This window comes from Saccostrea cucullata, unplaced genomic scaffold, assembly GCF_032062105.1.
Source record: "Saccostrea cucullata isolate Sc308-1 unplaced genomic scaffold, CSIRO_AGI_Scuc_v1 ctg149, whole genome shotgun sequence".
NCBI lineage: Eukaryota > Metazoa > Mollusca > Bivalvia > Ostreida > Ostreidae > Saccostrea > Saccostrea cuccullata.
The window spans coordinates 196,438-210,632 of NW_026933711.1; the positions used below are offsets into that span (position 1 = coordinate 196,438).

At 33.5% G+C, this 14,195-nt stretch overlaps 1 protein-coding gene across 1 annotated transcript in view; it reads right to left on the reverse strand.

The window, feature by feature from the left end:
- Positions 1-8,395: 8,395 nt before the first annotated feature.
- The window catches only part of LOC134239047 (uncharacterized), a 56,494-nt gene continuing 50,694 nt past the window's right edge, over positions 8,396-14,195 (reverse strand). Inside the window, exons 36-42 of the mRNA XM_062721192.1 lie at positions 13,930-14,131; positions 13,399-13,493; positions 12,763-12,922; positions 11,051-11,113; positions 10,794-10,906; positions 10,350-10,502; positions 8,396-9,114 (exon numbers count right to left, since the gene is read on the reverse strand). Of these exons, the coding sequence (XP_062577176.1) occupies positions 8,980-9,114; positions 10,350-10,502; positions 10,794-10,906; positions 11,051-11,113; positions 12,763-12,922; positions 13,399-13,493; positions 13,930-14,131 (921 nt within the window). The 3' untranslated portion in view covers positions 8,396-8,979. The remainder of the gene's footprint in view (positions 9,115-10,349; positions 10,503-10,793; positions 10,907-11,050; positions 11,114-12,762; positions 12,923-13,398; positions 13,494-13,929; positions 14,132-14,195) is intronic.

Sequence of the window (14,195 nt, forward strand, 5' to 3'; positions counted from 1 at the left end):
AATAAATACACATGTGATATACATACTGAGCTTACATGTATAATGACCTAGCATCAACTGTTTAAAAAAGTCTTTTAAATCTTAACATTTTTCAGAAGTTGTTCAAATTTCATAGTGGAGGATTAAAGGTCAACTTGTTAGTAGTCAAAGAAAGGTCATGTCAGAAGGTATCCTCAGAAAATGAAGCGTTTAGTTAAATATTTTAGTATTTGATAATAATAAAGACTAAAACATAAAACCATGTTCGCTCTAGTTTCAGAAGGAATAGACCTATGAAATACGAGAGTATCAATTGTCGAGAAATATGACCGACGTTTAAAGCTTTTTTTTTTAAATTTGTCAAACTTTAAGGTCAAGGTTGAAAATTATTACAAAGGAAAGATCTTGTAACAATTAATGCACTATGCATCATAAGAGACCTATAGCATCAAACGTTATGGCTAACTTTAATTTTCCGTAAATTTTTGCAAAAGTGCACCAAACGCCAAGGTCATCCAAGGTCAGGAGGCCAAAAAGTATGGTCTCAAGAAATATATAATTATGTGAAATACGAAAGCTCCAATCAAAGAAAGGTATTATAAGTGAGTTTAAAGTTCTTTGCTGACAGACAAGCACACAGACAGCTAGACAGACAGACGAACAGACAGAATCTTCAATTATGGGGGCATAAAAATCAGATAAAATCACTGTGTTCACTTTTTTAGGGAAATGAATTTCTGTGCATAGAGATCAGAGCTGAAGATAATTTATTTTAAATATATTCATCTTTTATATGCCCAAGTGCGTAGATAATTAAAGACTGCCTTATTTTAACATATACTCGTCATTTAACAGTGACGTAGTTTTAATCTGGTGTAAATAGGGTGTTATTCTTTAAAAAAAAAAATGTCAACGCCCTCTTGATAATTTGGACTCTCAACATGGTCTACTTATATTCATTCCTGCTTGTATCTATCAATATCAAACTCATCATGTTGCCGACAAAGAAATGCAAAGAGGAAACTAAATCGCATTGGTTTATGTAAGGCATTTTTAAAAATCACTTTTGTAAATGATAACAAAAATGGATATATAGGGTGATCCATAAAATATTTGATTATGGATCAAATTCAATCGCATAAAAAATGTTGCAGGCTATGAATACAAAACAAATCCGTGTCCTTTTGTAATTTGCGGCGAACCTCTGATGAAACTCAAGTTAACGTTTTAATTGACGGTACTCAAAGAACGAAATAAAAGATATTTGCTGAAGAGATTTATACTCTTCTGAGGAAGGAAAGAATATACAGTAAAAATTTTAACAAGGAAATGTTTGCTCATCATTTCAGAAAATTGTGTTTATTTGAGGGGCGTGAAGTTATACGCGCTGAATACGTTTAGATAACGACCAAGAGAATGAATTTTTTAAAAATGTATTAAATCGATTTGTTAATAAAAGGTGGAGTTATATCTGACTTAGAATATCAGAAAATTTATATCAGAACAGTCAAGGAAGATTTAAATCCGTCTCAAATCCTTGTCACATGATTTTGGATGTTTCAGAGAGAGAGACACCCCATTTACCGTATCCGATATGTTTTGTATAGATCATCGAACACCACAAAGAACCAAATTAGGTACATTTATAGTACACGGATTTGGAAACGGATTTAAGAAATATTCGTTGAAAGGAAAAAGTTTTTAATAAATCAGCTATCTAATGCCGATCTTAAGTGCCCAATAAAATATATAACTTTATAATTTGTTAATGCGGAATCAGTCTATTAAATATAAATTAACATACTTAACGTAAATTCATACTTCTTCTCTTTTAAAGTTCTGTTCCAATAATGAAAATTTGAGCCCAATATGATTTTTTTTTTACAAAACGTAATAATCTTTCAATACAAAATTCTCATTTCTTAGCAAGTGGCTTTCCTCCTCCTCTGTTCCTATATTGTTATATTATAGCGCCCCTCCCCTCCCTCTTCTACACCCCCGTTTTCAAGGCAACAGTAGTGAAGTACATTTATTACCGATTATTTTGCTTCCCCTTTTTTTGAATAGGACAGCGTGAAGTCTGTATTGATACGATATAGTTTCGAAAAAAAAGGTCAATTCCCTTACGGGTGGGTGGATAAAATGTAGACCACCACTGTTAGGACAACCCTTATCAATAATGGGAGCACGTAAATATCAATATTGGTCATAAACAACACCATCAGAGAAGACGTTATGTCAATATTTCACGTTTTCATATCATTCTTTCAAAGAAGTTTGCTTTTCAAACGAGAATTCTGACAGAAAATAAGAATAAAACAAAAAGAAAAACATTTTTATTCAATTTCGGTCAAAGCCCCGCCACACTGGGAGAAACAAATAAAGAATGTCCCTCCTTCTAAAGATTGTCTCACAGTAATTTGTAAGATATTAACCTTAAATTTCAACAACTATTTAAGATGAATCGCCGGCGGTAAACAGGAGTACTTGTTTTCCCTCGGTCAGTTGTGTTCTGCATTGCACCGCATTGTAAAACAGCCGTAAAACCCGCGGGGGGCTGACAGTAAATATTCATATATGCATTGTTGGGCTTTTGAATAGTGTTTTTACGTTCGAGATAAGCGAAAAATGTCTTTGTAGTTGCTAATCAATCAATCTATAGCCCAAACAACATCCTCTGACAAGACAGAACTGCTTCTATAATTCTATCATCCTTTATATACTGAACATACTTTATTATATCTGCCTACTCACGCTACAAAAAAGACAAGTTTAAAGAACCGCCATTTAATATGACAGAAAAAAACATAAATATGGAAATTCGTTAAATCTATGAAGACACCCTGGAGAGAGAGAGAGAGAGAGAGAAAAAAAAGATTTCGGTTGCTGAGAACTTTATCAGATGATTCAAATTGATACCAGTGGCCTTATGATTCTTCCAAGAATAGGATTGTATATTTTATGCCTAGTATTGCTAATCTTAAGACATACTCAGATATTATCGTGTCATTTAATTTTTCCTCGCACATAAGAATTAAAAAGTAATTAAAAAAAACGAAGCATTGAAAGTTCTGTGTATTACTATCATTAGTCAAATTGCACACTAAAGGGACGTAACTGAACAGTCCAAGAAAATTTGTGTTAGTGTATCATTAAAAAGAAAACCATGTCAAGATCTCCTAGCATAATTTCTTCTTTCTTGTGGCTCAGATTCAAATTTCTGTCTCGAACGATCCAAACCACAGCTCATTTGTCGATCATACCTTATCGATGGCCTTCGTATCACATGAGAAATTCAAAATAAATTCACATATAAATCAAGTCCAATGTACGCCCTTTTCGTAACTTTTTTAAAGACGTTTGAACACGCTGATAGCAATTCAATGGAAGACATAACGCCAAATATTAACAATTTGCCAAAGCCCTATAAAGCCAAACAGAACACCCAGTCGACGCACACAAAATCTCACCATGCGTGTGTACACTTGATAGAAATAAATTTTCTTTGATTTCTATATCTTTGTAAAAGGAAATTCGGCAGCTGAGGAAACGAGAAGGCCAATGACCATTGTATAGTGTTTTGTTGTCAGATGAACAATATTCGGAGTAAGATTCAGAGAATATTGCTCTGAGAAAGAGAGCATCTTAAAAATGACAAGAACGTTGATTACTTATTTCCCCATTGTCTGTATAAACAGAACCCTCATTGAGTGAGCGACCTTATAAATCAACTGTCCTTGAAGGGATAAATCAGTGCAAGTACACCTGGTCCTTCAAACATATGATTCAATGGCATCCAATTTCACCTCCTCACAAAGATGATTCTGTTACGGCAGAATCATCACTTAACGACGCCACAGTCTGAGGAAAATAAAATACCTTTCTTGATAAACAATGATGAAGTATAACAATCTATGTCTTTATTTTCAAAATGAGTCTATCTAGGTCGATGCATCAATTCAAAGTTGACCTGCTTGTTTGTTAGAACTAAACAATGATGAAGTAAAACAATCTATGTCTTTATTTTCAAAATGAGTCAATCTAGGTCGATGCATCACCTGTTATAAACAATTCAAAGTCGACCTGCTTGTTTGTTAGAACATTTAAAGAGAGACAACCCTTTCATTACTATACAATGCATCAATTTGACAACCCATTCCTTCCCTATATTAAATTTGATATTGATTTACAGAAGAGGCCATGAACATACAAATTACCGCTTTCTGAAAGACTGTAGGCAATCTGGATACAGAAAAAAACTCCCATTTTCAGACTGGTTTTCATTTTTCATTAAAAATGACATTTTAAAATACAGTTTTTCATCTTGTATATCTACAAATTATCGAAACACCTTATTTATAATTTAATTCAAAATGTCTTTAAATAAATCTTGAAAATTAAATATTTTCATGCAACAATTTTCATTATATGCCTCTCAATGTGCTTCAAGGTTCTTTGAACTTCTCAGAAAGGTCTAATTAAAAGTAGAAATTTTTATCCCGAAAAAGCATTTTTAGATACTAATGTTTATTAACATGATATGAAATTAGAAGTGATTTATGGAGCTTTGCAAAGAACCTTGAAGCACATTGAGAGGCATATAATGAAAATTGTTGCATGAAAATATTTAATTTTCAAGCTTCATTTAAAGACTTTTTGAATTAAATTATAAATTAAAGAGTTGTCCTTCCTGGCTGAGGGTCGGAGTCCCTTAATCGGTACTACGGGTTAAAATATAAAGTATTAATTTTTTCATGAAAACAAACTTAGTGGTAAATATTATACAACTCTTTTATTTTCACAAAACTGCAGCAAGATTGAGGGGGTCCACTCTATAGATTTTTTTTCCAGAAAGTTGAGACAAAGCAATTCAAAACATGAAGTATTATTTCTTAATATTAAAGGATACTATTTTCATGTTTACATTAATCCAATCAGGAAATCTGGACATTTGGTTTATTTTGTTATACACCTGATTACAGACCTGATTTTAAACATCTGAAGAAGACAGAGGGGGAAATTTGACCAGGGTGGTAACCTTCCCTTATTTCGGCCATTTTGATGTCCACGACTTTGCTTCAATTTTATTTGCTAAGGCCCAAAAAATTAATTAATAATATCTCAGGCCAAAAATTTCAAAAATCAATGTGACAGGCAGTTTTTTCTCCTTTATTTGAAGCAGGTATTATACCTGTCTTCATGTTAGTCATTCAACAAAATATGATGTCATCAAACCGATTCTTAATTTTTGTTCCCTTACATTAAATATAATATGTATTCAACTTTGACTAATATTTCGAACATTTATTTGAAATTTAATCCAAAAATACCGTAAACTAACAAGAAATATATTGTTTATCATAGACCTAAATTGAGGCTATATGAAAACGTCTATCTCGGCATTTAAGAAAAGGGGAATTACTCAATTTTCTTCTTCAGCTTGGAAAAATAAAAATTGAGTTATTCCCCTTCTCAATAAATAGAATCAGTCAATGCAGCAGTTTTGACCTGATGCTGGCCTATATTGGCACATTTGACATTAATACTGAATACAGAAAAAATTATGTTGCTTTACAATGAAACCTATGGAGATAACGAAAAGTATACAAGATCAAAAGTCCATAAAACAATACAAAATAGCAGAACAAACACGGACCTTCAAAACAGATGTGATCAGGTGCCATGGAGGAGTGAGCATCCCCTGTCAACCGGTCACACCCGCCGTGTGCTCCTAGTCATGATTAAGAAATAACAGAAAATCCATTGTCAATTCAGACGAGTGTGTAAATAATTGACTAACAATTAGTATGAGAAACGTCAATTAGCATTTGACTCAATGATAAACTGTATTTGCTGACAATGTCATTTTGCCGACCATAGAACTTACGTAATGATGCCTTTAAACGAGACTGCTAAAATTCTTGATTCATCAACTTGTTTGTTAATAATTTACCTCGTTTAAGAAACTGTTCATACGTAGAGTATGCTCATGCATATTGAATCGAGATATGAGATACATAAACTCCATATGCAGGTGATGAAGGTATAGTGGGGTATTAGGGAAGTTGACGATAGAAAAGTTAAAGTCAATTTCATTTTATCACTTTAACATAGACCTTGGTTGTCAGGTTACCATTAACGTTTTCTTCAAGTAAATTATTCAAATATGAAACAGATGTGTCAGACTCTGAGGTATCTTTTATCTCAAGCTCACCAGGATATATCGTATCGACATAAGAATTGAAATTACAATTGTTTATTGACAATACGTCATCGATCTATATAAATGTCCAGTTGAAGGCAAAAGCAAGTGATTTCTTCTTTTCACGCATAAGATTTTGCACACATTCTGCTTCATATGAATACAACAAGAAGCCCATGGGCCACATCGCTCACTTGAGTAACTTTGGTGATGCAATTCTTTACAATATTTCACCTCTTCTTATATCTATTGTGCCCCCGTCCCTCATCTTAAATTTAACTAGAACTGTCCAAATGGGATAAAATACCCCCCGCTGGGTTTTTCAGAAGTAAGTTTTTCCATAATAAAGATATGCATCACACATGAATTATGAAATTTTTCTTCCAGTGACCTTGAAGTTCCCCAAATGACCTTGGGTCAAGGTCATGACACACCCTTGGGTCATGGGCAATCTTTGTGTAAAATGAGAACCTACCAAGTTTATCCATAAGAAAGATATGGCTGGACATGAATTATGAACTTTTTCTTCCAGTGACCTTGAACTTCCCCAAATGACCTTGGGTCAAGGTCATGACACATCCTTGTGTCAAGAGCAATCTTTGTGTGAAATGAGAACCTACCAAATTTATCCATAAGAAAGATATGGACCGGACACAAATTATGAAAATTTTCCTCCAGTAACCTTGAACTTCCCCAAATGACCTTGGGTCAAGGTCATGACACACCCTTGGATCATGGGCAATCTTTGCTTGAAATGAGAACTTACCAAGTTTATCCATAAGAAAGATATGGACCGGACACAAATTATGAAAATTTTCTTCCAGTGACCTTGAACTTCCCGAAATGATCTTGGGTCAAGGTCATGACACATTCTTGAATCATGGGCAATCTTTGCGTGAAATTGAGAACTTACCAAGTTTATCCATAAGAAAGATATGGACCGGAAACGAATTATGAACTTTTTCTTCCAGTGACCTTGAACTTCACAAAATTACCTTGGGTCAAGGTCATGAAACACCCTTAGGTCATAGGCAATCTTTGTGTGGAGTAGTAAATGTCCCTCCATAAGAAAGATATGGACCGGACACATTTTGCACAGACAGACGGACAGCTAGACAGACAGATGGACAAGGTGATTCCTATATACCCCCCCAAACTTCGTTTGCGGGAAGTTTAATAATTTAGAATCTACACTACCCCAGGATGCTTCCACATAAGTGTCAGCTTTATTGGCCTAGTGGTTCTTGATAAGAATATTTTTTACAGGTTTTTCCTATATATTTCAATGTACAACTTGGATTCCGTTTTGTGGCCCGCCCTACCTCCAGGGTCATGATTTTTACAATTTAGAATCTACACTTATTAAGGATGCTTCCACATAAGTTTCAGCTTTTAAGACCCAGTGATTCTTGAGAAGATTTTTAAAGATTTTTCTTATATATTTCTATGTAAAAACAAGATTTCCTATTGTGGCCCCTCCCTACCCCCGGAAGAGATGATTTGAACAATTTAGAATCTGCACTACCCCAGGATACTTCCACATAAGTTTCAGGTTTTATGGCCCAGTGGTTCTTGAGAAAAAGATTTTTTAATGACCCCATCCTATTTTTGTCTTTTCATGAATTATCTCCCAGTGGAAGGGGAGTGCTTGGCCCTTCATTTTAACAATTTAAACTCCCCATCACCAAAGGATGCTTTGTAACAAGGTTGGTTAAAACTGACCCAGTGGTTCTTGAGAAGAAGATGAAAATGTGAAAAGTTTACAGACGGACGGACAACAGGTGATCAGAAAAGCTCACTTGAGCTTTCAGCTCAGGTGAGCTAAAAATAGGTCTGCTAATAAAGGGACACAATTATTACCTATGGGAATTCCAATAAATCGTTGGAACACCTGGTCTCCAAAAAACAACATAGATATTGGTAATCAGAAATATGAATATATCTTTCACCTGGTGATGGTTTGTCCTCTTTCAAATTCATGCCTACATTGGTATTCGATAATGAAAACTTCTCTAGTATAAGATGGACATTCCCTTTACATCGTCATGTAAATGTGTGTCACCAAAGTTCTCCTGTAATAATTAACAATTAGCATACCTTTGAGCAAGATTTAACCTGCTACAGAAATCCGCTAAAGGGTATTACCTTTTCCTAAAATAGGTACAAGTAATATTGTATAACTCACTCTTCTATTACCAATAACACTACACAAAATTCATGTTATATTTAATCACAGTAAATAAAAGATAATGGCTACAATTCATAACAAATAATAACAATGCTAGGAAGGCAGTAACATCAAGGCCTCTCAAGTCAGAGAAATGCTTGTGTAAAATAAATAACAAAGCAATCTAGATATTTTTCTCTACTTCAATCCACATAGAAAATTGCAAGGAAAGAAATATACACCAATATCTTACATTAAGAATTCTCATACCCCGCACTGTTTGTGTTTTTCGCTTGGTCCTTTTTGTTACAATCTGCTTTTCGATAGAGGGTAATTTGTAATTCTTATTTCATATGTCTCAACCTACTTTTCAGAAGATAAGAATGTAAAGTAAAAGAATATGTCTTAATTTGAACACAAAATTATTGTTTTAACCATTAACTGTACAACTGAATTTCCTGAAGCCAGTACATGTCTGTCACTTCAGAGGCTGCCGAACACACAGTCAAACTTGGGTAAAACTCTGAGGAGTATTCAAGTTTTTATGGTTAAAAAAAAAAACAAACAAACAAAACAGTAAAGATGACAGAGTTTTGATGTCATGTGACAGGAAGTGGAAACCTGGGATAGTTCACCCACTAGAGTCTGTTTTTCTCAGTAGGAGTGAACTGTCTACATTTCCAGAAATGTGAGCCGCAAGATCTTGGAATTTCACAGCATAATCAATACTATTCTCATTCATAACACTTTGTAAAGTTCCATCCACCTGAAACAAACACACACTGGTTAAATCAAAAATTACAGGTCTTTGAAATTTCTATAGATCTACCAGTAAACAAAATGTCAGAACTTTCTGATGAGGCTATGACTCTTTTTCTAATTTTTTAAATAGGGCACAAGCTCTGTTATTGTTAATGCTTGTTTTACCAGGTGTGTTCAATTTCTTGCTTAAACTCTGCATGGTTTGACAATACTGGTGGGTTGGTTTTGCTTCATTACATTTTTACTCTAAATTTTCTGGATTATAGTTATAATAATTTTCATTAATACACAACAAAACTTCTACTTTTCTTAAGTATTGAGGATAATGTTTACTTTGTAAAAGTGCAAGGATGGGTCAATCAAACACACCCCAAATTTCGTATTTTTAAAAAAATTAAGATAAAATAAGTTTTTATCATATTTCCATGAGAACTGCTATAGCAACATATATGTGGAAGTCATGATATTATAATGAAAATTTGAGAAAATAGTGACTTCAAATTGGTGTCTCTTTGAAGTGGAGAAGAAAGTTTTAATTTGTATCCTGAAGTTTAATATTAAAACTTATACATGTACTAAGTTTTATTGGAATGGAATCAAATCTAAGAGTAGCATTTTGGAGGAATCTCAATTTTTTTTCTACTCATTCCTTGCTCTCTTATTATTTTAAAATTTCTTTTGGGCATTTCATTTGCTATACAGGGTTTAATTGAATACCCTATTCTACCTATGTTTCCTAAAAATTCCTCAAAAGTTTGACAAAAATTATACATATACCACGTTTTATTGAAATGAAACCAAATCTAAGAGTAGCATTTTAAAGGAATCTCAATTTTTTTCCTTTCTCTCTTGCTCTCTTATTATTTTTTTACAAATTGCTTTGGGTACATCACTTGCTAAATAGGTATTATTGAATATCCTATTCTGCTTAAGTTTTCTAAAAAAAAAAATTCCTCAAAAGTTTTTTTAAAAATATGTAAAAGTGAGTAAATTGGAACTCTTCAAAAGGACATGTACATGTATAATCAATAATTCAATTCGTGATTTATTATTGAGCAGTTCTTTCTCCCAACTCTGTAAAGATTGCTCTTATGTAAAAGAAGCTTAAAATTAATTTAGAAATTTTTACAAAATTTTAATTTAAATTGATTGTACAGTGAAAAAAAATAAAATGAAAATTTCACACAATTTTTTTGCCACATTTGAAACTTAAGGTTTATATTCTGATCAACAACTTACATCTAATCGACCCATGATGGAGTCACGTGAACTCTCACTGAACAGGGGTGTGGTCTGTATGACAGGATTAGAGGGGGTGGTGACATGGTAAGTATGCGGGGGCTTCAGCGGGGAGTCAGACAGGAGATTCATAAACGTCAGATCACCTCCATCCTACAAAAATATCAGATTGTAAAGCATTCATCAATAAGGAAGTCACTTGGATTTCTAACCTCATTTCCTTATAGAGAAAGTCTTTATATACAGAAGTTCTAAGCTTTCTATAAGAATCATTCAAGTTTCCTTATTATTAAGATTTCCATAAAGCAAGTTCTTTATCACACAATTTTACTGCAACTACATACAAATAACAAGATTTAAATTTTATAACTCTCAATGGAACCATGCTCCTTAAGACTTTTTGGAAACAAATTCATCAGAGAATTTTTAAAAAGCATTTCTTACCACGCCTGTATTTAGCCATGGATTGGTAGGGCTGCCTGGAGGAGATGAGTATTTACTGGGATTCTTTTTCGGTGGTGTATTTAAAATATCACGATTCTGGGTATCTAATAGTGCTGAAAACAATTTTACAAAGTCTGTGAAAAACACTATCATCCTTTTAACTAATGTTACCAATGCATAGATATTCTTTTAAACATCAATGAATTCAATGTACTAATTCCGATAAGAATTATAAACTATAAACATACTGAACTTACTTGAAAATGTTGTATTGGAATTCCCAAGTGCCAAGTCTATCAGTTTATCAGTATTTTCTGAAGCTAGAAAAACAAAATCAGGTGAATACTTATACCAGATTTTCTTTGTATCTGTGGGCATCAGACCTTCATTTACTGTCATAAGCTAAATGTTTCATTCTAGACTACTGAAGATTATTTATATATGATTGTGAATATAGCCCTAGTGTTCATTAAGATTTTTAAAAAATGATTTTTTCTCCTAAATTATATATTCTATAAACCTTGTAAGGCAAATTAAGTCACACAATTAACCAACAAAAAGTGTACATCCAAAAATACAAAATTTATGCAATTTTGATTTTGATATTTAATAACCTATAAAACTTCAAACCTGTTCTTCATCATGAAAATGTAAAAAATCCAGCATCTATATATAAATTTTTCATTTTTCATGCATCATTTTGCAACTTTGGTTTATATAAGCCTTATAGTTTCTTCGTGATAGACCTGCACCCATAACACAAGTAAATTTACATGAAAATGTATGTCAAATTCATCTGAAGCAAGTCCATTAGTGTGCACCCTAAGATGTATCATCCATGCAAGTTTGTTCAACATAGAGCTCAAAGTTACTTGGAAATGAAACCTGTATAAAAAACTAACCTTTTCTCTAATCCTGAAAATGTAGGTCAGATTCAGCTTCTGAAGCCAGCCTAGTAGAATGCACCCTTAGATGTACCATCCATGCAAGTTTGGACATGTTTGGTGGGCTCAAAGTTACTTGGAAATGAATCCTGCACCATAAACTTTAACCTGTTTACTCTCCAAAAAATGTAGGTCAGATTCAGCATCCGAAGGAGAGGTCTATGTCATAAGATGTACTCCATGCAAGTTTGGTCATTATACAGCTCATAGTATATGAAATGAAACCTGTTCACAAAAACCAGAAAATGTAGGTCAGATATCAGCTTTTATAGCAAATCTGGTACATGCATCCTTGATGTACCATCCATGCAAGTTTGGTCAACATAGGGCTTATAGTTACTCGGAAATGAGACCTACACCAAAAACTGCACCAAAAATGTTAACCTGCTCCAAAAACATTAACCTGGTCATTCCTTTGCTGAAACTGTGACATCTGAAACTTTGACTGGTACAATGAAACACACTAGAAACATCTTCCATGCAAGTCTAATCAATATAGGACACAGAAGTACTTAAAAAGAAAACTGCTCCAAAAAACTTAACCTTAACCCGGGACGCCGACGCCGAGGGTATCACATAAGCTCCCGCCAACTTCGTTGAGGTGAGCTAAAAATGATTTTTCTCCTAAATTAAATATTCTGTAAACCTTTGTGATGGCCCCTCCCTATCCCTTTCAGACAAACTTGAACAACAATGAATCTACACAATATGTAGATGCTTCAATATTTATATAACTTAAAGTTCTACTGTTCTTAAGAAAAAAAATACATTATATATAAATTTTCTCATTTTTCATATCCATGTAAGACTTTGATCCCCTATTGTTACATCATCTTCCCAATTAAAGCCAATATGAACACAAGTAAATTTACATGTGTCTGAAAGCTTTGGCATATGTTTAATTTTTTCTGACCCAAAAGTTCTAGAGAACAAGATTTGGAGCTTACAAACAACCAAAGACTGATGCCCTTCCATCAGATAAGCTTACTTAAGCCTTTAGTTAGAGTGAGCGAGATAGTACATACTGGCAGCTGGTAAGTTAGAGAGGGACATGTCCAGGAGAGCGGACATGTTTGGTGGGGACAGAGTATGGCGGGGGACTGTTTCCTCCTTCTTTGAGGCACTCTCCGACAATGTAGTAGCCGAGGAACTCTGGGAGAGGTCTATGTCAACACCACTCAGCAACTGTTGATAGAAAAATACAGCATAAATATGATTAACTTTCACAAAAATTACAGAACAATTCAGATATCTGGCTTTTATAAAATGGATCATGCTACTGCCTTGTGTTTAATTAGCAAAAGAATTTTCAAAAAATAAATGATATACATGTTGACAACTGTTATTTTGATATTATGCATAATTTAATACTCTTTTCCATACTAATAGAGATTTATATGAGCCAAACAATGTTGATTATGTGAAATACATGTACTGAGATATAAAGTTGTCCTGATTTGTTCTTTATTCCTCTGTAATGTCACAAGTGAATGGGAATGTCTTCTTATTGTTAAGCATCTCAAAATACTTTGTTCTCTATAATTTATGAATTCTGCTGTGGAAAATAAACAAGAAAACTGGCAGGAGAACTAAAGATGAAATTGGCATTAATATTTTTTTTTATTTTACAAACCAGCTGCAGTCTAACTCCATTGTTTGACCTGACTCATGTTACTGTTTACAGAGACGATTTGGGGGTCGACCTGTGGGGACTGGGGTCGGACATTCAACTGCACTGGGGTGCCTCTAGGGATACCTGTAAACAACACAGATGTAACTTCACTCTTATCAGAATTTTTTTTTTTATTTTGCTGAATTAATATTGACAATGAAGTAACAATTTTATCTGTAGTTTTTCAAAAAATAAATGATATACATGTTAAGATCATACTGTTATTACTTGTACCTTTTTTTCATTAATAGCATAATTTAATACTCTTTTCCATACTAATAGAGATTTATATAAGCCAAACAATGTTGATTATGTGAAATACATGTATTGAGATATAAATTTGTCCTGATTTGTTCTTTATTCTTCTGTAATGTCAAAAGTGAATGGGAATGTCTTCTTATTGATAAGTATCTCAAAATACTTTGTTCTATAATTTATGAATTCTGCTGTGCAAAATAAACACGAAAACTGGCAGGAGAACTAAAGATGAAATTGGCATTAATATTTTTTTTTATTTTACCTGTTGTAGTATTCATTCTAGGCTGCAGTCTAACTCCATTGTTTGGTAAGCTGACCAGACCTACAGACGGACAGACGGGGACAGTAAGAGGCTGCTGAGTTACTGAGGGGCGCAGTACCACCATCGGCTGCTTGGGTAAGATATTGCGCTGTATAGATAGTTGCTTCCGATTTGTTCGAATCTTTTTTATTCCTCTTTGTGGCTGTATGAAATGAAATAGATTTTTCTGGATAATACATGCATGCATTATAATTGTTCAAACTATA